This window comes from Balaenoptera musculus, chromosome 5 (assembly GCF_009873245.2).
Source record: "Balaenoptera musculus isolate JJ_BM4_2016_0621 chromosome 5, mBalMus1.pri.v3, whole genome shotgun sequence".
NCBI classification, from domain to species: domain Eukaryota; kingdom Metazoa; phylum Chordata; class Mammalia; order Artiodactyla; family Balaenopteridae; genus Balaenoptera; species Balaenoptera musculus.
Genome location: NC_045789.1, coordinates 118116481 through 118143581, shown reverse-complemented (window position 1 = coordinate 118143581; position 27101 = coordinate 118116481). Strand labels below are relative to the sequence as shown.

General features: G+C 40.0%; 1 protein-coding gene across 2 annotated transcripts in view; it reads left to right on the top strand.

Annotated features, from left to right (window-relative positions):
• Nucleotides 1-27101, top strand: part of SEC24D (SEC24 homolog D, COPII coat complex component) — a 111673-nt gene that overhangs the window by 58456 nt on the left and 26116 nt on the right. For both annotated transcript variants that reach the window (XM_036852300.1, XM_036852301.1), the window contains exons 9-13: nt 7875-8013; nt 11729-11844; nt 19874-19998; nt 24913-25104; nt 26061-26154. In XM_036852300.1, coding sequence (XP_036708195.1) covers nt 7875-8013; nt 11729-11844; nt 19874-19998; nt 24913-25104; nt 26061-26154 — 666 coding nt within the window. The remainder of the gene's footprint in view (nt 1-7874; nt 8014-11728; nt 11845-19873; nt 19999-24912; nt 25105-26060; nt 26155-27101) is intronic.

Here is a 27101-nt window from a genome sequence, read left to right as displayed (position 1 = left end):
TAACTATGTTCTGTCAGAATTGTTACTATGCAGCAACAACTGATTTGAGATGAGAGAGAGAGAGAGAGAGAGAGAGAGGGAGAGAGGGAGGGAGAAACCTGGCCAGTGAGGACATACTACTCTACCCGGTTTTGACAACTCTCCATAAAATCCCTCCATCCTTCCTCTTTATCTCCCTTCTTCTCAGCTGGACTAGGCTGCTTGCATGCTGACCACCAACAGACGCCAAGCTCAGGCTTTTCTTCCTGAGTTGTGCTGTTCTCACTATTCCCTCCCTGTCAGTCCGTGGAAATGTATCTCTGCGTAACTACCCACCTTGAAAGAATGCTTTATTGACCTCTCCCCCATGCCCAGCACCCCCCACCCCCCCGCCACAAGTGATTTCTTCTTTTGTCTGTGCCTTTTGCTTAGCACCTATCATGAACTGCCGCAGGTAGTCATGGTAGTATATTCGTGGGTAGCTGGTGGATATTTTGTTTGTTCATTCAAAAACTATCACTGCCCCCTCTCTCAGGTATTGTGCTATAGGAGACACGCGATGAAACAAATGTTATACATGTGAGGCATGGGTCTGAGAATTTAGCAGTGATGCTGAAAAGTAAAGCATTGTGATGAGTGCTGCTGGGCACAAGGTCATATGGCAACGCACAGCTGAGATGCCTAAGCCAGTCCTGAGGGGCCAGATTGAGACTTGGTCCCAGTTTAGACAAGGTCACTGACAGCAAGTCAGGAGGAGGGAGGGATACCCCTTCTGTTGTAACAGGAGGGAGAAAGGAAGACCTTAGGTAGGTGCTGGTAAATCCGTGGGGAAAAGTCAAGGCAGTTCCTCTCTGAGGTTTTCTGTTTTTCTTTGTGAGCAAGGCGGCAAAGTTACCTGCTGAGGGAGGTGGGAGGAGAGCTTATTTGAAGGATAAAATGGAGTTAAAAAGATATAAAATAGCTCCTGTAGAGAAAGAGAGAGAGAAATGGCAGGAGACACTTCGTGGGTACCAGGGACCACCAAGGGCTTGGTTCAAGACACAGACGGTGTGTGATGGCAGCTTTCTCTGAAACTATGTGCTTTTTCTACAGAAGCGAGCTGCAAGCAGTTTCTGAATGTTTCGCACAGAAAATGAATGGGGATTCAAGCTATAGCCCTGCAGTTTATTGGACAAGTCACTGCCCCTCACATGTCCATTCCCTTCTGAACAGCATGGGTGATAATTCCCACTGCCAGGGTTGTGAGCGTCTCAACATCACGATTAGATTTTATATACATGAAAGCATTTTAAACTATTGAATATAAATCATACAGATGATAGTTATGATCTTACGTATATTATAACTTTGAATCAGTAACATTTTCCAGGATTTTTCAATGCTGGATAGACCAAAACAAAAAATAAAAACACCACCCCCCAAACCAAAAAAGACCAATTTCCAAATAAAAGACATGTTCAAATCCAATATAAGCTCTAGATATAGTTATAACAAGAATAAATAGACTTAACAGGGATTTCCTTGGCAGTCCAGTGGTTAGGACTTCACCTTCCAATGCAGGGGGTACGGGTTTGATTCCTGGTCGGGGAGCTAAGATCCCACATGCCTCACAGCCAAAAAACCAAAACATAAAAACAGAAGCAGTACTGTAACAAATTCAATAAAGACTTTAAAAAAATAAAAATAAATAGACTTAACAGCATTGTTGAAGAGGAAAAAATTGAAAATGATCTCTCAAGTGCCACAAATACCATAACTAGCAAGAGGTTAATTTTCTGGAAATATGAAAATGCCAAGTTTTAGGACCAACTGAAAACATTTTTTAGAAGTCTGAATAATTCTCATAATTATTATAGTACATTGAGTATTTTATTATCAGGCTTGGTTTCTTTTTAAAGGTTGCATAACATGATTTTTAAAAGGCATTCAGAAAATATTATTCTTTCATGCCATACCTGTTATTTTAAAGAGTCCAACAAAATAGAACTGCTGTTGAGAAAACGTGTGTATGGTAAGCAGCTACTGCCCTGTACTTTTTCTGCCCACGTAGGCTGACTGAATGTCATATATGGTGAAGCCAAAAATAGAAAACACACACAAGCTGCTTCTCATTTCTCTTTCCTATGGAAATATCTTTAATAAGTGCAGTTGATACAGACTCTCTTTTCATTTTAGCTACTGGGCATAATCCTCTGAGAATCCGGCTCTGCTTGTCTTCCAGCATGCCTAACAGTCTGAATGTTTAACATTTTTAAAGGGTAGTTGTTCATCACAGGTTCTGGATTATCTTTTCACATACCATTTTCATGCTTCTACTTATACCCCCTGATTAATCCAAATTACCAACTGACCTCTCTTGAGACAGATCCAAAAAATAAGCAGCACTCCAATCCCAAAGAAGTAGCTGTGTACCAGAATCACATTTGACAACACAAAATCTTTGCTGCTAGAGATACATATTTACCATTGTAAAGATCAAATTTACTGGGGAATATAATCTGATGTTGAATATGATCCTTGATCAAGCTGGAGGACCGTGTCACATTTTGGCAGGTCTTCTTGCTATAAATCTTCTGATCTGATTTAGGAACCACTGTAGGCACAAATGTCTCTCTCATTACTAGTAATTATTTAGCTGAGATATTTCCTTCAGGCACTTAGTAAAGTAGAATATTGGTCATGTGGGGACAACTATATAGTCCCAGGACACTGATTACTTTCCTGGAGACTTCTAATGAAAGAAATAGAAGGAGAGGGAAAAAAAGGAAGAGAAGTATACATTGAAAATGGGAAATGTGTATTTTTTCAAAATCAGTAAACAAGTGTTAGAAGACAGGGGAAAGTAGGTGGTTAAAGAGTGAGCGTGTGTGTGCGTGCGTTAGAACTTAGGTGAACTCTCGTCCTGAAGAAATAAGGTGAGCAGTGAGGCAATGGAAGAAGAGAGAGGAGAGGGGGACGGTTTTCACCGAGGAATATCCTGGAGATGGGCAGGAATACCTTCTTCCCAAGCCAGGGTGTTCCTGAAATCTCCGATCTGGCCACTCTGTCTTCTCTCTCCCCTCAGCCACGCTGTTGCCCGTGATTTGATGTTCCAGCAGGAAGAAAACCATTTCTCCATCACAGTGCGCTGCTGAGCACCATGATGCAAGCCTCCTCGTCTTTGCTTTGTTATCTTGCACCTCGAGTGCGAACGCAGAGAGCAGGGGGTGGGCGCTGGCAGCAGGGGCACTGGCTTCCTCGCCTCCCAGGCTGCCGTCAGCGGCCTACTGTGCCTGCTGTGCTTGGGGCTGCCTATCCCATCACTGTGTCCGTTTTCCTACGTGCAGACAAGGAAAAGTTGGAAGAGGATTAGAAACTTTTAAAATAAGTTTTTCTTGGCTATTATCTTCAGTTAATTTGGCACAGTCTGTAATTTCTATGTAATTCATGCTTAAAATAGCCTGTATTTCATGTTTAATCACGTTTTGTTTCACCCAGAATATTTTTTAACCATTATCAGAGGATTTTTCAAGAAAAGTATAGGTTTCTTCATTTTGTGATGGTAATAACTGATGTAAGTTCAGGTCAATGTTATTATAGTTACATAAAATGAAGGTAGCATAATTATCTTGAGTATTTTATTACCTACTGAGGAAATTCTATAGTTTTGTTTTAATTTTTAGTTGTACAGTGCCACCTAGTGGATCTGTGCTATAAGAACACCTTCATATTTTCTTCAGTTTTCCAGATTTGGTATAATCAGCTTGTAATATTTAGCTGCCTTCTGTTATTCATCACTTTGCTAAGACAAAGACTATATAGCAAGACTTGGGTATTCAGACTTTTCTTAGTTATAGAGATGCCAAAACAAAAATACAGAGGCTATAAACTTTACCAGAATTCTTCATGTTGGATCTTTCTAGGTTGTGCTTCATTTCTGTTTTTGTTTTGGATTACAATCTGTGAATGGTTTAGCGGTACTTTTTATTAATGATGATTTCCCAAGTATGCTTTCTACTCCTGCCTTGCTCTTTTAATCGCATGTTTGCCTGCTTGTTTGTTTAATGTCTTTCTATCCCACTGGACTGTATGCCCCAACCAAGGCACACAGCATACCCAGCACCGAATGCACAGATGTTAAAGAGAATGGCAGTAATACTTAGAAAACTGGTAATATATAAATACAGGAAAACTTTAAAAATTGTATTAGTAGTGCCGAGGAGTTGTTGATTGATACATTTTGTTATCTACTCCTTTTACGTGGAATAATAACCAAAAGTTTTACCACTGAACCTAATTTCTCAATGAATTATATTCTTTCTTGTTCTCCAGAATCGACCACAGTGTTACATATGCACAAAAAAGAGATACATTTTATTCAATTAAAGCATCTTAATTAAAATTAGTAACAATAAAGTATTTGGCATAACCCTGGTAGTCCAAAAATACAAGCCAAAGGTTCAAATATTATTCTCCTCCCTCTTCTTTCCCCAGCATCCCCATCACTTACATGTTATATAAACTCATGCCACACAGGACCAAAGCCAAGAATAGCCAGATGAAGGTTTTACAGCAAGGCTCTCCATCCTTTTACTTTTTCCATTTAAGAGAAGAACAGAAAAGAAAGAGCAGGCAGGAATATACCAGAGGCCAAAAGATTAAAACACACTTATAAACAAAATTGCAAAGTCTGAAAATAGCTCTGAGGTGAGTATAATATAATGCCCTTGGTAAGAAGAAAAAAAAACTTAGGCAACTTTTTGGAAAGTAATGTGATTTTTTTTTTTTTAAAGCTGTATACACTGAAGTTGAACTCAGAAGAAAAGTGAGATTAGCTGTTTATGAGCTCATGCACGCTACTGTAGAGCAGATAAGCAGACATCTGGAGAGAGCAAAGAAAAATCTCTGATGGTCTTCAACATAGCCTAAGAGAGATGAAACAAGACAGTGTAATTTGGAAACCCTTGTCCTGTTGCCCAAAAAGAAAATGCAAACAGTTAAAAAGCTTTTAACATTCTTTACTGTCACCTCAATTGTCTGAGGACCTTCCTTACCTCTCCATCATCCAGTTTCCAGAAGAGTGAAAATAGAAAAAATGCAAGCGTATTTTACAGCCTCGATACAGTCATTACTCGACTCCAGTTTGTTACTAGACATTCATTTTCAGTTCTGCAAGTTTGAATCTGCCAGGACTGGAATGCTTAGGTGGTAGCTGCCGACAATTTCACAGTAATTTTAGGCTGGGCCTGTCTTTCAGTAAATCATATCAGTAAAAATAAGGTTAATTTTCCTTCCATTATCTCTGCTTTGTCTAGCAAATAATTGCATCAGATTTTGTTTCTAAAGTGTCTCAGGGAATTAATTATAGCCTTTGAACTCTGAAAATAAAAGGATGAGAGAAGTAAACTTGGCTGGAGTTTATGCACATTGCAGGCTTTAACCCTAGTTTAACTCTCTTGAAATCACCTCCTCAGCTCCGAGGTTGAAGCTGTAGAACAGAGTAGCAACCAAAGTCATGACTGATGACTGGATTTTTGACCCAGAAAAAGCTACCTTATCATTACATTTTTTGTTGTCTTTCACTTCTTATTCTGATTCTCCATTCACTGTCCTAAGAATCTCTTGTTGGTACCTATATCTTTCTGTTTGCTTCCCTTTTGTCCCCTCATATTATTTCTTGTTATTACCAGTTGAAGAAGATACACATTCATCACTTTATGCTTTTCAAACAAAAAATTTATATAAAAAAAAGTATTGTATATGTCAATATTTGAATATATATGTATTTATTTTATTATTTATTTATTTATTTATTTATGGCTGTGTTGGGTCTTCGTTTCTGTGCGAGGGCTTTCTCTAGTTGCGGTGAGCGGGGGCCACTCTTCATTGCGGTGCGCGGGCCTCTTCACTGTCGCGGCCTCTCTTGTTGCGGAGCACAGGCTCCAGACGCGCAGGCTCAGTAGTTGTGGCTCACGGGCCTAGTTGCTCCGCAGCATGTGGGATCTTCCCAGACCAGGGCTCGAACCCGTGTCCCCTGCATTGGCAGGCAGATTCTCAACCACTGCGCCACCAGGGAAGCCCATATGTGTATTTAAATCAAACTCCTAGCATGGTTTTAAAATCTACTGTACCTGTCAACTTTTGTAACCATCAGATACTATCAAAAGCTCCAGCAAGGTAGATTCCCTGTCTTCTAGATCATTTTTTACAGTAACATTTTACAGTCACAAGGTAGCTAATTTGAAAGTTTATATAAATAAATGCCTTTAGAAACTCAAGCCTATCTCACACTTATCAGACTATAACTGTCCTATTAAATATACACTCTCTCCTGAGCTGAGTGGTTTGGAGGAAAGGCTGCTCAGCACAGATGTGATAACAACAGTTAGTTATGCCAGGCTTAGTAGTCTGTCCTGCACGAGGCTTCCTCATTTAATCCTGTCACAACCGTGTGCGTGGGACACCAGAGCTACGCCCGTGCGTACAGATCAGAAGAGACCAGAAATAAGAAAGTCCAGTCCATCTTCTGGCTTCCTTGAGGCAAGAGATGAGGGAGAGGGCAGTGCAGAGGGAGTGATTCTGAATGTATTTTTTTTTTTAATCCTTTTCCTGATTCTTTTATGTATTCTATTATCTGTGTTTTCCTACTCTGAGATCTCACAACTCATTTCTGAAACCTCAACAGTGGATTAGTTTTCACATTGAACGTCTGGGCAGGGACAGACAGTAGATCTCTCTCTCTTTTTTCTTTTTTTTCCCCCCGCAAGAAAATGGCAGAAAACGGCCTTATGACCCCACTTCATCGCCACCCTCCTCCTGCTCCTCAAGTCTCCATGAAACAGCAGTCTGCTTTATTTACGTCTTTGTCTTTAAAGAAAAACTTGGTTGATGTGCCAAACCCTGTAATTGTCAAGCTTTTCTAGAAATGTTATCTTTAAGGAGATTTATACAAGCAAAAAGAATCTATGTGGTTTTATTCTGAAAGCTGGAAGTGTTGAGAAACAAGGCAGACTTCTAGTGCTGAGTTTTTTCACTTTCAAGCTGTAAAAGATGTGTAATGGTTTCTATGCATGTTTGTGAGGAAGAAGCAATTGAAATATTTATTTTTTTGTTCTGGCAAAGCATGACCAGCCACATTGAAAGTACTTCGTGAGACGTTTTGTCATGGGATTAAAGACACAGAAAAGGCAGAATCAGCCTCCTTGCCTAAATAAGTGAACATTATTGCATATTTCTTCAGAGAGTTGCATTTTTGAAGAAACATTTTATATACTGTGATGGAATTAGCTAAGTGGCATACCACTATGCAAACTAGAGCTTTTATTTGTTTGTTTGTTTATTTATAAATATTTTGGGTGCTCTGTGCGACATGTGGGATCTTAGTTCCCTGACCAGAGTTGAAACCCACGCCCCCTGCAGTGGAAGCACAGAGTTTTAACTGCTGGACCACCAAGGAAGTCCTGCTCTGCTTTTTTTTTTCTTTCAAACCAGAGCTTTTCAAATCAGACCCAGTTCCGCCTTCTTTATTTATAGTTAATGAACAAACTTAGCGAAATATGTGATACACGGTGCCCAGGACGTTTCCAACATAAGCTTTATTAAGTATTACTACCATCATGATATTTCTTCTCTGTCTTCGCACACGTGGGTAAATACACATATACATAAATGTACACATATGCTTATTAATTACATGTACATTTAGATTAATTTTCGTTTGGGTAGTGCCTTGAATTCCACAAGGTACCAAGAGGCGTCCTTACTCCCCTGGTGAACACTAGGAGTTGAGTTCCTTAATGAGTCCAGAGTTTTCAAATTACAATTAATACGTAAGACTTCGGAAATAACCTTGGTTATTTAGAATAACCTAGAAATCCTATACCCACATGTCTCTTACTTGTGCTTGCTTCCTGTAGACGCCCCTCTACTTGGTAAATCATGGGGAGACTGGACCAGTCAGATGCAACAGGTGCAAAGCCTACATGTGCCCGTTCATGCAGTTCATTGAAGGAGGAAGGAGGTACCAGTGTGGATTTTGCAACTGCGTGAATGACGGTAAGTGGCGCCAGCACGTGCCCTCAGGGAAAGTTCTGTAGTAAACGGAACATATTATACTTCTTAGCTTAGGAAAAAAATGTATGTCTGTTAAGGCTCTTAGTTAGACCTGAGCTTTTCCTAAACACCCTCAAGAATAACTCAAAGGAATGATGAGACAGGGAACAATCTCTGAGGTTTATCTTCTGTAAACATAAGAGGTAAAATTTTGTTTTGCCTCCAACTGAGGCTTTGTGGAAAGGAATTGAGAAACTAAATGACTTCCCTATTTTTTTTTTAATTAATTAATTAATTTATTTTCGGCTCTGTTGGGTCTTCGTTTCTGTGCGAGGGCTTTCTCCAGTTGCGGCGAGCGGGGGCCACTCTTCATCGCGGTGCGCGGGCCTCTCACTATCGTGGCCTCTCTTGTTGCGGAGCACAGGCTCCAGATGCGCAGGCTCAGTAGTTGTGGCTCACGGGCCCAGTTGCTCCGCGGCATGTGGGATCCTCCCAGACCAGGGCTCGAACCCGTGTCCCCTGCATTGGCAGGCGGATTCTCAACCACTGCGCCACCAGGGATGACTTCCCTATTTTTGAGTTTTATAAGAAACATAGCAACGTCCCTGGGGGACTCGCGCATTTCTATGCGAGTAGGAGGGGCTTGGGTGTCCTAAACTGCGGGTGCTCTGGTTGGCTTCCCTTCAGGGAAATTACACAGAAGAACTGTCTTTTATCTGCGTTTACAGATGATAAACTTGAGAGATTGTTCCCTCTTTCACCATTCCTCCGAATTATTCTTGAATGTGAGTTCATCAGTATTTAGGAGAAGTTCAGGTATAGCTCAGGGCTTTAACACATATATAGATTTTTTCCTCCAATATGAATGTCAGATTGTTTAAAAAAGAAAAAAAAAAAAAGTTATTATGAAGGGCTTTCCCAGATTCACTGTATTTTCAATTTCATCCTGGTATGAATTCACAGATGTTGAAAAAAACTGCAAGCTTGCCAAAAGTGTTTACATTCGTTATATTTATAACACGTCTCTCTTTTTAATTCTTTGGTGTCAAATGAAGCACATTCTCAGGCTGAGAACATTCCCATATTCATTTACATTTATAGAGTTTTTCTAGAACCACGCAATGATTATGAGAGCGTGAGTCTTTTATGTGTTTTCCTCTGTTCCTTATCTTCGTAGATATCCTTCCCTCCAGGACACTAGGTCTGAGGAATGTACAGCACTCTGCCCAGGAGCCTGTGGCTGCGGGCTGCTCCTTGATGACAAGGGAGCTCAGGCAGTTTTCTGCCTGTGTCACGGCGTTGTCGGCCCCCTGGCTCCTGTGTGTGCTCTGGTGGGAGAGCAATGCTGGTCTCCTTGTTTACCTGCCCCCTTATCACAGCCCATGGCTTTGCCCAGCTCCCAGGGCCGGAGACTGACATGGTGAGGCTTACTCACAAAGACCTTTAAAAATGCCTTGCTGTGGAGTGGATTCATTGGTTTCCAGCCTCACCTCGAAGACCGGGCCGTGATCCTCTTGGGAGGTCTCTTTCCTTGCTCCACCTGTGGCACCTACTCAGTACGAATTGGATACACTAGTGAGACCAGATCTTGTTCATCCTCCACCCTTACTTTTCTTTCTAAGGAAGATCTTATTCCATCTCTCATCCTGGATGAAATCTGCAACCAAATCCTTGGCTGTCACACAATCCTGGGACCTGGATTTCAGGAACCCTGTGACCGTGCACTTCCCAGGGCTTTAGTTTTGGAGGAAAAAAGTCACGAGACGGCAGAGGCCTCTCCTGAAGCATTTTGATAAACGCCTCCACCAAGGTCACCAGATTTCCATTGTCTCCGCTCAAGCCTTCAACCTTCTTAGCAAGGTGATCAGAAATCTGTCCAGCATCTGTCCACTTAGAGCATCTAGGATCTTCAATTTGGTGTGACCCTCTGGCTTTACGCCCAACGTGTCAGCTCAGAGCCTTAAAAGGCCCCGCCACTTCCTAGTAGAGGAAAACCACACAGAGTTCCTGTATTTCTACACAGTAAATTCCCCTCCCTTGATATCCAGGCCTAGGAAGCTGCCATGTTCATTTTCTATTCATATTAGACTCCAATATTAGTTCCTGCAAGGAAGCCAGACTCCCTTAGATTGACATAGGTGCCTGCATTCTTCATTTAGGTTTAAAGAAGACAGAGGTTTGTTGGAGTTAGAACCCACCGGGCTTGGTCACATGGCTCCACTCTGTTTCCCTTCAGAGTGTCCAGAGATTACACAGTGGGAAGCACGTGAGGCCAAAAGACACGCCGGAAGACGAATGTCATGTGGCCGTGCATGATTTACGGGGGGACTTGAATTCAGGTTTATAAAACATGGCAGATAATATTAAATGCTAAAATTAAATTGATTTGATTTGATTCCCCCTAAAATTAATTGATTTTAAGGGGAAATTTTTTCACATCTTACATGCAGATGTGTGAAAATAAATTACAGGAACTGTAGAAAGTACCACCCGTGCATCCTAGAACAGCCAGTGCAGCGTCCTCTATCTCATCTAAATGTAATAAAGTAGCAGTTTAAGGCCCCTATAGCTTTCTCAGCTCAGCCAAGACTATCAGTCTCCCACTTCCATAATCTTTTCAAGACATTGAATTTTCCGAATTCAGAGATCCATATGTACATGTGAATCTTATAAAACTTGTTTAAAAAGAAATGGCCATGATATGGTAAGAAAATAGAAAAAAATCAAGCCTTAGTGATTATTTTCTTAAGGCGAAACTAAGAAAACAGTCCTGTTATAACCCTTGTGTTAGTTCACAACTGAAAATAAAGAGTACTGAGTTATTGGTTTTAAAACAGGTCATTACTTCTGTGGTTTTACAAATGAAAATGTTGTTCTTTACGAAACGCTTAAAACCAGAGCATTACTGCTTATTCTAAATACTTCTATTGTCAGTGGTTTAATAGCCAGCCGTATTAATCTCAAGGCAACAGGAGTTCGTTTTCACAGAGATACCAGGCCATATTTGTCCAAGTGTTTGGTGTGTGACTCATAAGTGTTCCTATGCTATTGGATGACTTCCAGGGCTTTGCCAGATCTAACCTTCTTAGACATTTGAATCAAATTAAGAGTTCCTCAGCTGAGATCTTAGTGGTGTAGTCTTTCCCAAATACAGTAATCCTTTTCCACTCTGAAGCCCAAACATTAAAGATTACCATGCAAACTACCCATGGCTGAAGACATCTCTTAATTAAAGGATAATAAACATTATTGTTAATAATATGGTCCAAATAAGAAGATAGTAAACCAGTCTTTCTTTTCTCTGTGTGTGTAGACTTCTGTTTCTAATATTCTGAGGAAAATTCTGGGCCAATTACCTGCTTATTGTTAAATAGTTAGAAAAGGTCAAAATTCCTTTTAAAAGAGGTAATTAAATAGGGACAATTAAATTTTGGTTGTGACAATTTTAAAACGCCAGTACTTTTATCCGCTATTTCTCTGTAAAGATCCAAGTCATTAATGATTCTTTGTCATCAATAACTTGCAGAAGGGTCAAGAAGATATTTTAGAAAACCCTTATTCTTTCTAAGACATGCTTTTTAATAGTGGATGTTTAGAATATACTAAAATATTTTTTTCTCATACTAACTCCTTTCTTCCCATAATAAATTTTGAGAACTTACTAAATTGTCTGTGTTGTAAAAATAAAAGATTTCCTTTCCTATTTTGTTTTTATTAGTTCCACCATTCTATTTCCAACATCTGGACCACATCGGAAGAAGACTGGACCACTATGAGAAGCCAGAGCTATCTCTAGGATCATATGAATATGTTGCTACTTTGGATTACTGCAGAGTAAGTGTTCCCAGGACTTCAAGTGTTTATATATGGATGTCAGATACAAGCGAATTACTTTTATATGTCATGAACTGACCTTTGATTCACAGACAAACATTCGGGTGGTGCCATGGGGATGTAGAAATGCCTAAGACACAGATCAATCCTCCTAGGCTGTTAACATGATTAAATAGCTAGACCATCCACTGCAGTGATCATCTTTAAAAACTAAAAAGTGGTGGCAGAAAGAAAAAAATAGGGACTTCCCTGGTGGTGCAGTGGTTGGGAGTACACCTGCCAACTCAAGGGACATGGGTTTGAGCCCTGGTCCAGGAAGATCCCACATGCCGTGGAGCAGCTGAGCTCGTGCGCCACAACTACTGAGCCTACACTCCAGAGCCCGTGAGCTGCAGCTACTGAAGCCCGTGTGCTCTAGGGCCCATGTGCTGCAACTACTGAGCCCACGTGCCACAACTACTGAAGCCTGCACACCTAGAGCCCGTGTTCCGCAACAAGAGAAGCCACCGCAATGAGAAACCCGTGCACCGCCACGAAGAGTAGCCCCTGCTCACCGCAGCTAGAGAAAGCCCACGCACAGCAACGAAGACCCAACACAGCCAAAAAATATATATGTAAAACTAATAATTTCATTTGTATGTCCCTTTCAGATAGAATATGATGCTAGGTTCTTTTCCTTTCTTTTTTTTTTTTCAGTTTTTTTTGATGTGGACCATTTTTTAATAAAATAAATTTATTTATTTATTTATTTATTCATTCCTTTATTTTTGGTTGCGTTGGGTCTTCGTTCCTGTGAACGGGCTTTCTCAAGTTGCAGCGAGCGGGGGCTACTCTTCGTTGCAGTGTGCGGGCTTCTCATTGCAGTGGCTCCTCTTGTTGTGGAGCATGGGCTCTAGGAGCGCGGGCTTCAGTAGTTGTGGCCCACGGGCCCTAGAGTGCAGGCTCAGTAGTTGTGGCCCACGGGCCCTAGAGCGCAGGCTCAGTAGTTGTGGCCCACGGGCCCTAGAGCGCAGGCTCAGTAGTTGTGGCGCACGGGCTTAGTTGCTCCACGGCATGTGGGATCTTCCTGGACCAGGGCTTGAACCCATTTCCCCTGCATTGGCAGGCAGATTCCCAGCCACTGTGCCACCAGGGAAGTCCCTTGATGTGGACCATTTTTAAAGTCTTTATTGAATTTGTTACAGTATTGCTTCTGTTTTATGTTTTTTGGTTTTTTTTGGCTGCGAGGCACATGGGATAGTAACTCCCCGGCCAGGGATCGAACCCACACCCCCTGCATCGGAAGGCGAAGTTTTAACCACTGGATTGCCAGGGAAGTCCCTCCGCTAGGTTCTTAATGCAGCAGTTTCATATAGTGCCCCTGCCTTATTTGTTTTGTCAATCATCTCAGAAAAATTTCCCTTCCAAGGCAGAAGCTCAACTGATATGGTCAGTAAGACTATTGATGTGTTTCTGTAGCTCCTCCTCCACTCCAGCTGTCATCGCAGTGATTTAGGCTCTGAGAGTCTCCCTGAGACTATTTCAGCAGCCTGGGATCCTGGCCTCCAGTTTCCTTGCTTTAAAATGTAACCATGAGACTCCCCCCACTACCTTAATCTAAAAAATTAAATTCAAAAATTTAAGTTTCTTTATAAGACCATTAGCTACCACCTTAGCTACATCTTCAGTTGTAGAAAATTCTGGCTCATGTACTCTGAACACATCACTCCCCTGTACAACTCCATGCTTTTATCTAAGATGCTTTTTTGACCCAGCTACCTTTCCATCCTCCTGTTACATCTATACATACCCCACCTAGCAAACTCCTACTTATTCTCTAATCCCTGGCTGAAATTTTATTTTATGTGAGTGTGTGTCAGTGTGCACACAACTTTCTCTGACTTCATCATGGTTGTTATTTACTAAATCTTCTGAATTTTTTTCCCACATAATTTGGTCCATATGTCTGTTTTAGCAGTTATCCCCATAGAATTTAAATCTTCCTCTATTTTCCCTCTTCCTAGATTCTGATATCCTTGGGGACAAGAATCTTGTCCTGGCTGTCTTTACAGCATCTATCATAGTGCCTGCCACAGCGTAGGCAGTTGATCAATGCATGTGGATGAATGAATGAATGAGCGAGTGAATGAGTGAATGAATTTGCAGGTGGGTCTTTATTCCCAGGGCTGGCTGTTTCCCTTCTCCAGCGTCACAGTGATAGTGACATCATTATGGATATCTTGAATATCTTTCAAATTCTTCAGGGATTTGAAAATATCTTCGTGAGTATTAGTTCAGATTTCGGCTTGTATCTGAAGTACCGCGTGTAGACTTGAAGAAACAGAATCATTCTGACTTACTTCCTTTTCCAAAAATGAATGCCTCCTAGTGCCCAGTCCTCAGAAAGCAGCCTCTGACCCACAGTCTTTCCTATATATTTGCTAGGGGACCAGTCCATGTTGTGTTGAATATAAATTACAAAGAACATTATTCCTAACTAGAAGTTTTTTCAACTGAGTGGATTTAAAAATGTTTTCCAATTAACATACCTTTTGCATTTATTTTAGTGTTTTGTATGAGTTTTTCAACTAGTTATTAAAGAAGAGTTAACACTTTATTAGTTTTAACTGTAACATTTGAACATATTTTGGGAAACATAAGAACATTTTTGGTACAAATGATTTATTTCAGGCAAAAACAAACAAAAAAACCAAAACAACAGAAAAAATGTCCTAAAATACCAGTTACTTTTGGACAGTTTATTTGTCCTTTACTGTTGTTGACTGAAGGAGAATGACCAGGCAGAACATAAACATTTGAAGTTCTAATTAAATGTAATAAAGCCATTGTATCTAGTGATGGAAAATTTATTCACTCATCTTTGCAACTGTAGTATAAATCTAACTATGCTCTGAGTTTCCAGTTCTCTGCCAAAAAGGCTATATTATCTTGATTTTATGCTTTTTTAGCAGGAACTTAGGCAGGGAGTCAAAAATCTATTTCTGGGAACAAAAGTCTCAGTATCTTCAAACTCTTTTATCTGGAAATGTTCCAGATGTCTAATTGATGGGAAAGCTCACACAGCAGGCAAGGAACCAAATAAAAACTGTACATTTTGAAGAGTTTTTTGTAAGGTTAATCTTCCTTTTATTATTCCAAATAAGGTTCATAATAAAAGAACTCTTAATATCTTCAAATTTAATTATACCTTAAAATATAAATGAAGAATAATAATGAGTTGCCTTAGGGGTTTGGGTGATGAATAAGAGCTTATTTAATTTAAAATTAACATTCATTGAACATTCACTCTGTGTGAGGCTCTGTGCTAAGTGCTTTCTATGTATTGTATCGTTTAGTTCTCACAGTGACCTCATGTGGTGAGTTATCACCATGATGTGGGGAAACTGAGGCTTAGAGAGGTTAAGTACCAACCTCAGGCCATACATATAGAAAATGATGGAGCCAGACTGAAAACCATGTCTGTATGACCACAGAACCCCTATTCTCTATCAGTACACTGTGGATATGTAGGCATGTATTTACAAAATCACCATGGAGTTCCCCTGGAAAAGAAGACCCAGCTCTGTCTAATAACTGACAGTTTTTCACTTAGAAGTTTACAGAATATATCTATCTACATATAAAGTGTACCTGAAAGGTAAAATCTCATTCCAAGCCAGCCTGTTTTTTTTTCCTAAATAAAAATGTAGTTTCTCCACTTAATTTTAGTTCACTTTGACATTTATTATATACCTAGCATGTCCAAGGCACTTTGGCTGTGTTTGTGAGTGATACCAAGGTTAGCAAGAATATGAACCTGATCTCAAAGTCCTTACCATGCATAGACCTGATAATTAAAGTATATAATTATGATATAAATAATAGGATAAATGCTGTAAGAATAGAATAGTCAGAGTGCCATAAGAAAACAGATGAGCAAGAATTTATGATTTGGTGGATCAAGGAAGGATTCTAAGAGTAAGTGACATTTGAGCTGGTTAAACCACGAGCAGAGAAGGGGAAACGAAATGTTGAGCAGAAGCAGTTTCTCAGAGGTATTTGCAACTTACTCCAATTTCTTCAGGGGCTGTGCGGGGCTTTGTAGATGAGTGATGGGGACCTAGTATAGAGACTAGGATGGTTGGAGAGTATATTCCCTCTTCCCCCAAAACACATTCAAATTCAAATATTTTTTAAAACACTATGCCAAACGAAATACTTTTCCAGCCAAGGAAATACTTTTCTTGGCCCACGCCCACTAGATTGTGACTTCTGGATAGAAAATGTTTTGAAAATGGCAAACACTTAAATTAGTTGGAGGAATGTGTATTGGGGCATAATAGGAAGTAAAGCTGGGAAATTGTTTTGAGACACAGGCTATCCTTTTATTTTCCACTAGGCTTGGCATCAGAGCTTTGATCTCTTAGGCTTTTATACATGTTTGCTAAATGAGTATTATGGGGACTCTCAAATGCCAGGCCATTGAAGGATTGTACTAATTCAGTAGGCCATGAGGACAATTAAAGGCAAAGAGGGAGTTGTTTCCATTAATCCATCCATCCATCTACACATTTATTCACTCATCTAACAGTATTGAGCGCTCTCTTGAGCCATGCTCTGTGCTTGGCTCTGGGGACTCAGTAAACGTCCTGTCCTCAGAGGCAGTAGCCTTGGGATCTTTCTTGTGCCTTGGATAGTTTATTCTGACAGCAGTCTGTATAATGAGAGGAGGGAGATTGGAGGTAGGGAGGTATGTATTAGAAGTTAATGTAGTAGTCAAAACAAGAGAAAATGAGGGTAATATAACAATTCCTCAAAAAATTAAAAACTGAATTACCAAATGATCCAGCAATTCTCCTTCTGGGTATATACCCAAAATAATTGAAAGGAGAGTCTCAAAGAGATATTTTCACACCCATGTTCATAATAGCATTAGTCACAATAGCCAAAAGGTAGAAGCAACCCAAGTATCCACAGATGGATGAATGGATAAACAAAATGTGGTATATACATACCATGCAATATTATTAAGCCTTAAAAAGGAAGGAAATTCTGACATATGCTACAACACGGATGAATGTTCAGGACGTTATGCTAAGAGAAATAAGCCAATCACATAAACAACAAATACTGTATGATTTTACTTTTATGAAGTACCTAGAGTAGTCCAATTCATAGAGACAGAAAGTAGAAATGTAGAATGATGGTTCCCAGGGCTGGAGAGAGGGGGGGAAATGGTAAATGACTGTTTAAAGGGTACAAAGTTTCCGTTTCCGCAGGATAGAAAGAGTTCTAGAAATGGATGGTGGTGATGGTTGCACAACAACGTAAATGTACTTGAAACCACTGAACTGCACACTTAAAAATGGTTAAGATGGTAAATTATATTCTGTGTATTTTACCACAGTTAAAAATAATTTTTAAAAAGGATGAAAATGAGGGTCTGAATTCGGGTACTGGAGCTAGAAGGAGCTGCTGAGGGCTTCACGGTTAACCAGGTGTGGATAGTAAGGGAGGTGAACAATTCCACAGAGGAAAGGAGGCGTCAAGCCCAGATCATTCTGGAGGATCATATTTTCTGTAAGTTCCTTGTAGAAAAGGCCAGCATCGTGGGAGAAATGTTGTCTTCACTTCTGAGATTTTGAGTGTAAGGTGCTGGCGGGACCTTGCTGTGGAGGGGCGCTGTGGTTGATTGGAATGCTGGTCGGGAGCTCAGAAGACAGACCATGAGGAGAGAATCTGAGGGGTCGCCTACAGAGAGGTGCTGGTTAAAAATGAGCAAATGAGATTCTGTGATGGAGCATGTGATAAGGAAAGAGAAGAGGGTACCCTTCAGAGAAAGATAACAAAATGAAAAACAGAAGCAGCAGTCAGAAAAGTGGGAGAGGAAATGACACCACGGTGCCTCGGCAGCTGAAAAAGGGAAAGCGGTCTGCCAGGCCGAAAATTGCAGAGATAAGAGAGACTGAGGATGAGAGCTGGGTTTTATTTCAAATCACTGTAGTTTGCAGCCAGGAGATGTGTGAGCTTCAAGATGTCACGGTAAACCAGGTTGTAGAGTTCATACATGCTAAGGTTGGCCGGACAAAGCCAGCTGGGTTGAATGGGTAGAGTGATCGATTAAGACAGCCAGGGATGAAGCCAGTACAGTTGTCTAGGTGCAGGATGACAAACTTCCGGGTGGTTAAGAGTGGGGCTGGGGTACAACATGTGAAAGAAGCATTTTGAAAGAATAAATCAATGGGACTTGGTGATGGAAAGAAAAGGAATAGTCAAATCTAATTTCATGTTTTCAAGCCTTTGGGCTGACGTGTAGTGATGTTATTGATAGAGATATTGGAAGAGAACGTTATTTATAGAGGAGTGATGTATTAGTTTTGCATATGTAGAAAACAAGTTACGGTGAAGCATTCTGTAGAAATGTGTAGGTTGGAGATATCAAAAATATTCAGTGGGGAACTGGTGATGCTGAACTTAGGAGAGAATATAAGAATGGTAAGGCACATTTGGATTGGTCACAGGTTTTGGTTTAATTAGTGGAAACGATTGTTATTTTCATTCTATGTAAATCAGCATAAGTTTCTGTTATGAATTAGATTAGGTGGGAATCAGGAATGATTTGCAATAAAAATCATTGCTCACGGGACTTCCTTGATGGTGCAGTGGTTACGAATCCACCTGCCAGTGCAGGGGACACAGGTTTGAGTCCTGGTCCAGGAAGATCCCACATGTCACGGAACAACTAAGCCCCTGCGCCACAACTACTGAGCCTGCGCTCTAGAGCCCGTGAGCCACGACTACTGAACCCGCGCACCTAGGGCCCGTGCTCCTCAACAAGAGAAGCCACCGCAATGAGAAGCCTGCGCACCACAACGACGAGTAGCCCCCGCTCGCAGCAACTAGAGAAAGCCCGCGCGCAGCAACAAAGACCCAACACAGCCAAAAATTAATTAATTAATTAATTAATTTTTAAAAATCATTGCTCATGTGGACAGCAACAGAGTTCTTACATTTCTTTGTTGGTCTGATTTTGGATGTGGCAAAGCAATGAAGTTTTCAGGTTGATAATTTTCAAGTCCTGCAATTTTTTTCCTTTTTTCAAATGAAAGACTTTTATTAGAGGAATGTTATTATTACATCTAGCCCTATAGTGGACATAGGATGAATTAGTAACTTAATTTGGAGATAGTGTCATCTAATTTTATAACTGTAACAATTAAAATTTAATCTAGAACATTTTTTTCATTTATCACAAAATTAAGTTTAAATTAACCTTAATTCTTTACTCTAGTGTGAGTCACTAAAGTTGTTTGCCTGTGGTTCTATTTTCTAAATACTCTGTAAGATCCAACTGAAGAATTGCTTCCTGAGAGCTGTTTGAACACCAGCCAGTAAAGGGACCAAAAGCTACAAAACATTTATGTAGCAGCTGCTTTATGTTATAGTGATTGTTTTAAACAGAGAAAAGACCCAGTATTCATTTTTTTTTACCATAAATATGTAAGGAACAGGTACATATTTAATAATACAGCACAATTTTTTAAGTATACAATTATATTTTAGTATTTAATTTCATATCTTTGAAGAGCTTATAAAGGAAGAGAGTTGAAAATGGTGATAACAAGTTAATGAAGTTTTACTTCAGTTTCAAAAACAAACACTAATTATAGTTTTGTATACTATTTTGGGCCACAGTTTGCCAGGGTTCCAGACATATCGCTTCCCCTAAGGCAGAGTGTTCTAAGCAAGGTCGTCACAAGACTGTACTCACCTTTGGGGAATTGTGGTAATAAGGTCTTCTGAGCCTTTCTCTGCTAACTCTCGTAATCCTGTCTAATTCAATAGTGGGACCCAGGTCATAGCCTGGAAAATAAACAGCTTTTATCTTTTTTATAGCATCAGAGACTGTTCCAGAAAATGATTTAATTCCACACATGTTATATTAAATGAGCTGTCTGATGACCTTAAAGAGTTTCTGGGTGTTTTAATTTGATTATGAAATGTATGTACATTATAATTATATGTGTGTGATTTGTTTGCTTTCTTGTAGAAGAATAAGCCTCCCAACCCACCAGCCTTTATCTTCATGATTGATGTTTCATATAGTAACATTAAGAATGGACTTGTGAAGCTCATATGTGAAGAACTGAAGACTGTGCTGGAAAAACTTCCAAAGTAAGGGAACTGCCATTCTTTTTGTAACTTATACAATATTGCTGAATTAGTATATTGGCCAGAAAACAAGTGCCGAATGGCCCATTGGTCTCTTTTGCTAATGGGGACATCGGATAATTGTTTATAATTTATAAACAATTACAAACAGCATCAAAAATCCTTAAAAAGTCAGAGTAATCTTTTGTACAAAGCAAAAGAAACACAACTGATAAGAAATAATGCCATGGTAAACAACATTCAAAAATCCATTCTAAATTATAAGGAGAATCCCAGCAGTGTGGTGGAAAAGACCTTGGAAGTCTGTTATTTGCTTTTCAAAAACGCTGATTTTCCAGCAGAAACGGGTAGTTGCTGGGTGTGGTAGAGAGTTCTAAGGGATGCCAGGAAACTGAACTGTTGTCTCATGGCAGGCCCCGGGGCTTTTTGGCCAAATTCCCTTTTGCCCTTATAGTACCCTGTCTAACCCCTCTGCAGCTTTCCTGCCTCTATGTCCTGTAACTTAAGGGCACAGGGTACATCATTTGTCCTGCTGTTGCAGGGGGCAGTGCATAAAAGGAAAGGTGGAAAGGTACATTAGCAAACATGACTATGTTTTATCGTGTACAAACTAGTTGTTTAGGATGGGAACTAGCATCTAGTAAGAAGACTTGTGAGCAGGGAGAAAGCTTTCCTTTATGAGAAGATGACATGCTTAAGAAAATAAAAGAGGCTAGAAAAGATTGTCTGAAACCTAGTATCTGCTCCGGTCTTAACATCTTCCACCCCTCCCTGTGTTCTGAACAGAAGCAACCTCTGTTCTGAAAGGGGATGCTTTGAGGGGCGAGTTGTCCGCAGCCCCTAGGTCTCCCCAGGTCCCCGGGTGCCCACTCCTCTGTATTTGTTCCACACGTGGCGGGTGCTTTGGTGCCTGTGAGGCTCAGTTGAGCGAACTCTGGACCTCCCAGGAGTAGTTTTGTTTGTATCCATGAAGCTGAAGTCATAATATTCTCAAGGATGGTTTGGAAAAGCAGTGGGGATGTTTAAAAAACATTGAGGTGATTTCAAACTGAATCCTACAGTGAAGAATGAGCTGGGAGCAAGTTGAAGATGGGGCAAAAGAAAGGCCTCTGACGCCTGCCGACTGTTGTGACTATAGTTTCTGTGACCTCATTCTCAGGGACACTTGACAAGTATGGACTTTCTGCCTAAAACGGCATATTTGATCACAGACCTCCCCCAGGGCTGCTTTAACACTACATCTGAATTTTGAACTTGAGTTGTATGAAAGCAAACTACTCTAATTTCTGGAAGTGGCCTCTCTCTCTCTCTCTCTCTTTTTTCAAACTGGTTCAAATTAGTTCCTCATAACCTATTTTCATAGTCACTTCACCAACCCCTTGTTTCTTTTCAACACACTGGTGATATGAAGCTTGTAACCTGTTGATGCAAGTTATGAAATCACACTGTTAGGTGTCATCATGACCTTTATATCCCATTGGAGCAGAAGTGTGGCTTTGGCAAGAGATGCGGAGCGGGGGGAGAATACTGCTGGCTATTCCCCGCCACTTTTCAAGTAACTCTCTTGAAAGCTTTTATTCAAGCCAAAATACCTTCTCTTTCTTTATCTTTTAAAACAAATCTGTTTTTTCTTTTCTCCCCTGAAATTTATTCTGGGCTGCGTGTATGTATAACTTTATATTTTCGATGGTAAGATTGCCATCAATTTGATTTACCTCTGTGAACTAAAGCAGTCTTTTTAAAGCATAGTATATAAGTCTTGATTAATATCTAACGTATGTTCATCTCTCAGCTAATCTTTTGAAAAGGGAAAGCCCATTCCTACTCTTTAACTTTGAATTTGCATCTTTGATATTGCCAGGTTGCCAGACTTTTCTGTCTGACTTCTCTGGAACAGGAAAGAAAAGATTTGAAGTGCTTCACTCGTTCCTCAGATCAAACTCTCGGACTTTTTTCTGGTTGTTTGTTTTTAATGCTGCTGTAGCTAAGATGTTCAAAATGCTTGATTTTGGAATATTCTGGTTCTTCCAGTTACTAATATCTTCAGTGTTGCTCTGTCAGATTCATTCCATTATAATAATAGGGGCAACTGTTGAGGGAAGGGGTCATTGAAAAATGGAACAAAACATGTTCTTTAGTAAGATATCCCTTGTATAACTTTACAAAATTTGTGTAGAATCAAATGAAGGAGAGACTGAGGTTTTGTTTCTCCTGGATATGATTTAACAGGGCAGCTATACTGTTGAAAAAGACAATTTTAGGATAGTTCTTTGTTTCTCAAATTTAAAAAGAGTTGTTCCAATGGAAACACTACTACTATTTTGTAATAATGTGAGATGTCCTGATTAGATGTTTACAAAAAATGTTAATTAGATTTTAAGTGAACCCTATGAATCCCAGGATACTCTTTTCCCATCACTAAAAATGTCCAAAGCCAATGGGGAATAGCAATCCAGATTCTTCTCTGTAATTTTTCTTTTGGGTCTTTTGCCTTGGTTGACTCCAAATTAACTATTAAAAGGAATAAATCCCCTTCATGATTTGCTGGACATTTTTCACCCTTTGTAATAAAAGGTTTACTGGGAAACAGGAGCTTAACCAGTGGTGTGCTGGAAAACTGGCTCTCAAATAAATAAAGCCTTGATTTGTAGTGTTTGCTCATTGCTGTGGTATAAATACTTCCAGCTGGGCTGATTTTAAACTACCAAGGCGACATCACTCCACTGGAGCTGAGAAGGGATACACACAAGTAGTTTATCAGTTTGGGTTCTAACTTGCCATCCCAGACAGTGTCCCACATCATGGCAGTCATCCTCAACGAGACCTGTATTCTCCACGTTGTACTAGACCCTCCAGGAGCAGAGAGTGTAAGCCTTGAGCCCTGCCCTTTATTGGTTTATTGTCAGGGATTCCTGAAATGTTAACTAAAAGGCACTTTCTACCAAGAGCCAAATGTGAACGAGTTGTAGAAATTTAGGAAGAGGAAGTAACTTCCGGTTGGTAGCATCAGGGGAGGCTTCACAGAAGGAGGATTTGTGCTTGGCCTTGAAGAGTAAAATTCTAGTAAATAGGGAGCGGGACGGGGAACACGGATACAGTATAGTATGGTCGTTGGTTGCGTAAAGTCATACAGTTTTGATTGTGGAGGGGATGTGTGTGTGTGTGTGTGTGTATGTGTGTCAAGTCTGTGTATGTGTAGTTACAAAGGATAAGGATTCCCATTTCTAAAAATGTTGCAAGAGTCCAAAATGTAAACATTTTCCAAGTACTTTTGGGATTATGAGGATCTATTTAAACTGCCCAGCCATTTATCAAGGCCACAGTGGAGAGCAAATGTCCTCAGTTAGCAACGTAAGTAGAGAAGAAATAGAACAGAGTTTAAAGTGAATAGTTTGTCGGCCTGTACTCTGCTGAAACATCAAGGAAATTGGGAAGTCTTTGGTGGGAACTTCAGACACTTCCACTGTCCTTTCTCTTGTACTCAAGTAACTCTTTTTTTTTTTTTTAAACATGGTTTTCTGCTTGAAGTGTTTAATTGTTTTTTTTTAATTAATTTATTTATTTTTATGGCTGTGTTGGGTCTTCGTTTCTGTGCAAGGACTTTCTCTAGTTGCGGCGAGCGGGGGCCACTCTTCATCGCTGTGCGTGGGCCTCTCACTGTCGCGGCTTCTCCTGTTGCGGAGCACAAGCTCCAGACGCGCAGGCTCAGTAGTTGTGGCTCACGGGCCTAGTTGCTCCGCGGCATGTGGGATCTTCCCAGACCAGGGCTCGAACCCGTGTCCCCTGCATTGGCAGGCAGACTCCCAACCACTGCGCCACCAGGGAAGCCCTCAAGTAACTCTTTAGGCCATGTGCAAAATGTAGAAACTGAGCAGACTAGGTTCTTTTTCACAGAAGTTGTCCCCGAAGCAAAATAAGTTTTACTGATATCTAAGGGTCAAAGAAAATGGCTTTCATGTAGCCACTCGGCGCTATGTTATATCCGCTGCTGAAAATGCGTAAGAGCATCATTAGTGTCTAGGTGTGTTTTTTTAGGAGGGCGTGTGGAAGGAGGAAGGGGGAAGGAGAGACAGTGAGAATAAAAACTAGAGTCTAGACCACTCAACTCTGAATATACTTAATATAAACTTGAACAGCAATATTCATGCCTTTATACTCCTTTCAGGAACATTAAGGCCTTGTCCTGGAATTCCTCAAAAAAGTTTTTACTAAAAAAAATTTTTTTTACTTTTTGTTACAGTTTTGGAGATTTTATTGCTTTTATTCTCTAGCCATGACCATTACAAATGGTTACCTAATAAGAATTACATTGTCAATTCGTATATGTGATTTATTTTAGTATTTACACTATATGTTTATATGGTATATAGCTTTCAAAATCTAGCCCATTTCCTATTGAGAGTCTTGAGAATGTGTAAAAAAAGAATCACACAGGAGGAGCAAGTCCTTTCTTGATAAAAATAGCTGTCCTGTTTGTAATCTGAATATGCCTTTCTCTTGCTTCAGATATGCCATTTGTTACTCTGACCTTCTGGTGACTTCTGAGAGCTTTGTTTCTAAAGACTGTAATAAACCTAGCTTGTTTGTGGGGGGGAGAAAAAAGCACCTTGTAATTGCTATGGTTAGAATAAATATAGTAGAAAAATATGAGCAAATGTTTTCATAATATCTATTCGGTTTGTTACCTAGATTTTTGAGAATTTTTTTAAAAATCAACTTAAGTTAGTTTTGTAGTATCTCCCATCCCCTACCACTGTGACTCAGTAATATCTATATCCTGTAAACGATAATTAAGACCAAACCTTTAAACATGTCTTCTGTATATTTTATAGAATGTATTCTTACTGAATTTCTCATAGAAGCCGCTCTCTCAGGACTTTATGGAAGAACGTCAAACCCTTTCTTTGTCTCTCACAGGGAAGGTCAGGAAGAGACTTCCTCACTTCGAGTTGGTTTCATCACGTACAACAAAGTCCTCCATTTCTTTAACGTAAAGAGCACTTTGGCACGGCCCCAGATGATGGTGGTGACGGACGTCAGCGAGGTCTTTGTCCCTCTGTTGGATGGTTTCCTTGTCAGCTATCAAGAATCCCAGTCTGTGATTCACAAGTAAATATCGAGTGCTTTATAATTTAGATCCTAATCAGTTGTCTGTTCTTTTAAAATTAATCTTTATTGGCGTAGAGTTGGTTTACAATGGTGTGTTAGTTTCTGCCGTACAGCAGAGGGAATCAGTTATACATATACCTGTATCCATTCTTTTTTAGATTCTGTTCCCATGTAGGTCATTACAGAGCACTGAGTAGAGGTCCCTGTGCTATGCAGTAGGTCCTGATTAGCTGTCTATTTTATACATAGTAGTGTGTATATGTCCATCCCAATCTCCCAGTTACCCCTCCCCACCTCTTTCCCCCCTTGGTAACCATAAGTTTGTTTTCTACATCTGTGACTATTTTTGTTTTGTAAATAGGTTCATTTGTACCATTTTTTTAGATTCCACATGCAAGTGATATCATATGATATTTGTCTTTCTCTTTTGTAATGTTTTGATTCAATCACACATATTTTGTCTTGTCATTAGCAAGGGGGTTTTAAGACATGGATTATAAAAGTCTATTATTTATGTTAGTTCTGTCTCTTTTCATTGCAGACTGGTATCTAAAAGGAGGAATTTTTTTTAGTACACATACTCAACCCTACCAGTCCCTTCTCTTTGCTGGAAGGCAACGCAAGGGAGTTATTTCCTGAGTGTGCATGAGAGTATTTGGTGATGATATAGCCACTGTTCCATAATTTATAGTCTAAGAGATCAGAAATGTAGTAAATAGGAAAAAAATCTGTAAAGAGTGTGATTCTGTAAATGTTCCAACCAAATCATAAATTTTGGTGCCAAATCATGCCAGGATATCATTCCTTGAGGAATGACCTCTGAAATTCACCCACAGGTGTTCAGTGTAAAAAAAACACCATATGTATTTAGGCCTGAAGTGTTCATGATTTATTTCCTGATGTTTATTACAAATATGCTAAATATTTAAAACCTTTTGCTCCTTCATTTCTTGCAGTTTATTGGACCAGATTCCAGAGATGTTTGCAGACTCTAATGAAAATGAGACCGTCTTTGCTCCTGTCATCCGGGCTGGCATGGAAGCATTAAAGGTGAGAAGAAGGCCCTTTTAGTTGCTAGTAAATAAATTCTAAAAACACACACACACACACACACACAGAGGAAGTTTCATCCATGAAAGAAGATACAGCCTTCATTAAAACATGCAGCTCGGTGCTTTGTGACCACCTAGAGGGGTGGGATAGGGAGGGTGGGAGGGAGGGAGACGCAAGAGGGAAGAGATACGGGAACATATGTATATGTATAACTGATTCACTTTGTTATAAAGCAGAAACTAACACTCCATTGTAAAGCAATTATACTCCAATAAAGATGTTTAAAAAAAAAAACAAAAAAAAACATGCAGGTTGCTAGAGGCTGTTCAAACTTCCCTGCAAATCTCAGGAGGAAACGGCCCAAACCACGGCTTGCTCCCAGCGTTTACATTCCAGCGCTGTTAGCATCTGAGCAACTGATTTTGTCGGGGTTTCCAGTTTAGCTCCTCCTTTTGGCTTTTATGTGAACTTTATATGATCTATTTTTAAATTATTTCAACAATATCTGAACTACCAGATACGAAAAGAAAAATCTCCATCTCTCTCCTTCCTTGGGGTTTTCAAACATGCAAGGGCAAGGTCATGACAGTCAGTGACAGAAGGGAATGCTGCCTGGGGCCTTGCTGAATGCCAGAAGCAGAGTGGGGTTGGCCGACTCTCTGGTTGGGAAGCTGAGCCCAAGTGACTCTGGTCGTTTCCATAGTAATAAAGACATTAATCTGAGGATGGCAGAATGGTTGGAAAGTGCTTACTCTTAATCATTATTACCTTAGCACAAGAGTCAAACCACTTTGGCCCAGACAGCTAGTTCCTAAAATTGATTTTTAAATTTTATTATTAAAGTTACATTTAAATTATCTTTTAAGATAAAATGGCTAGCAGTAATAACAAACAGCAACAACAACCCTACAGAATTAAGTTTATGAGATACTTCCACATAAATT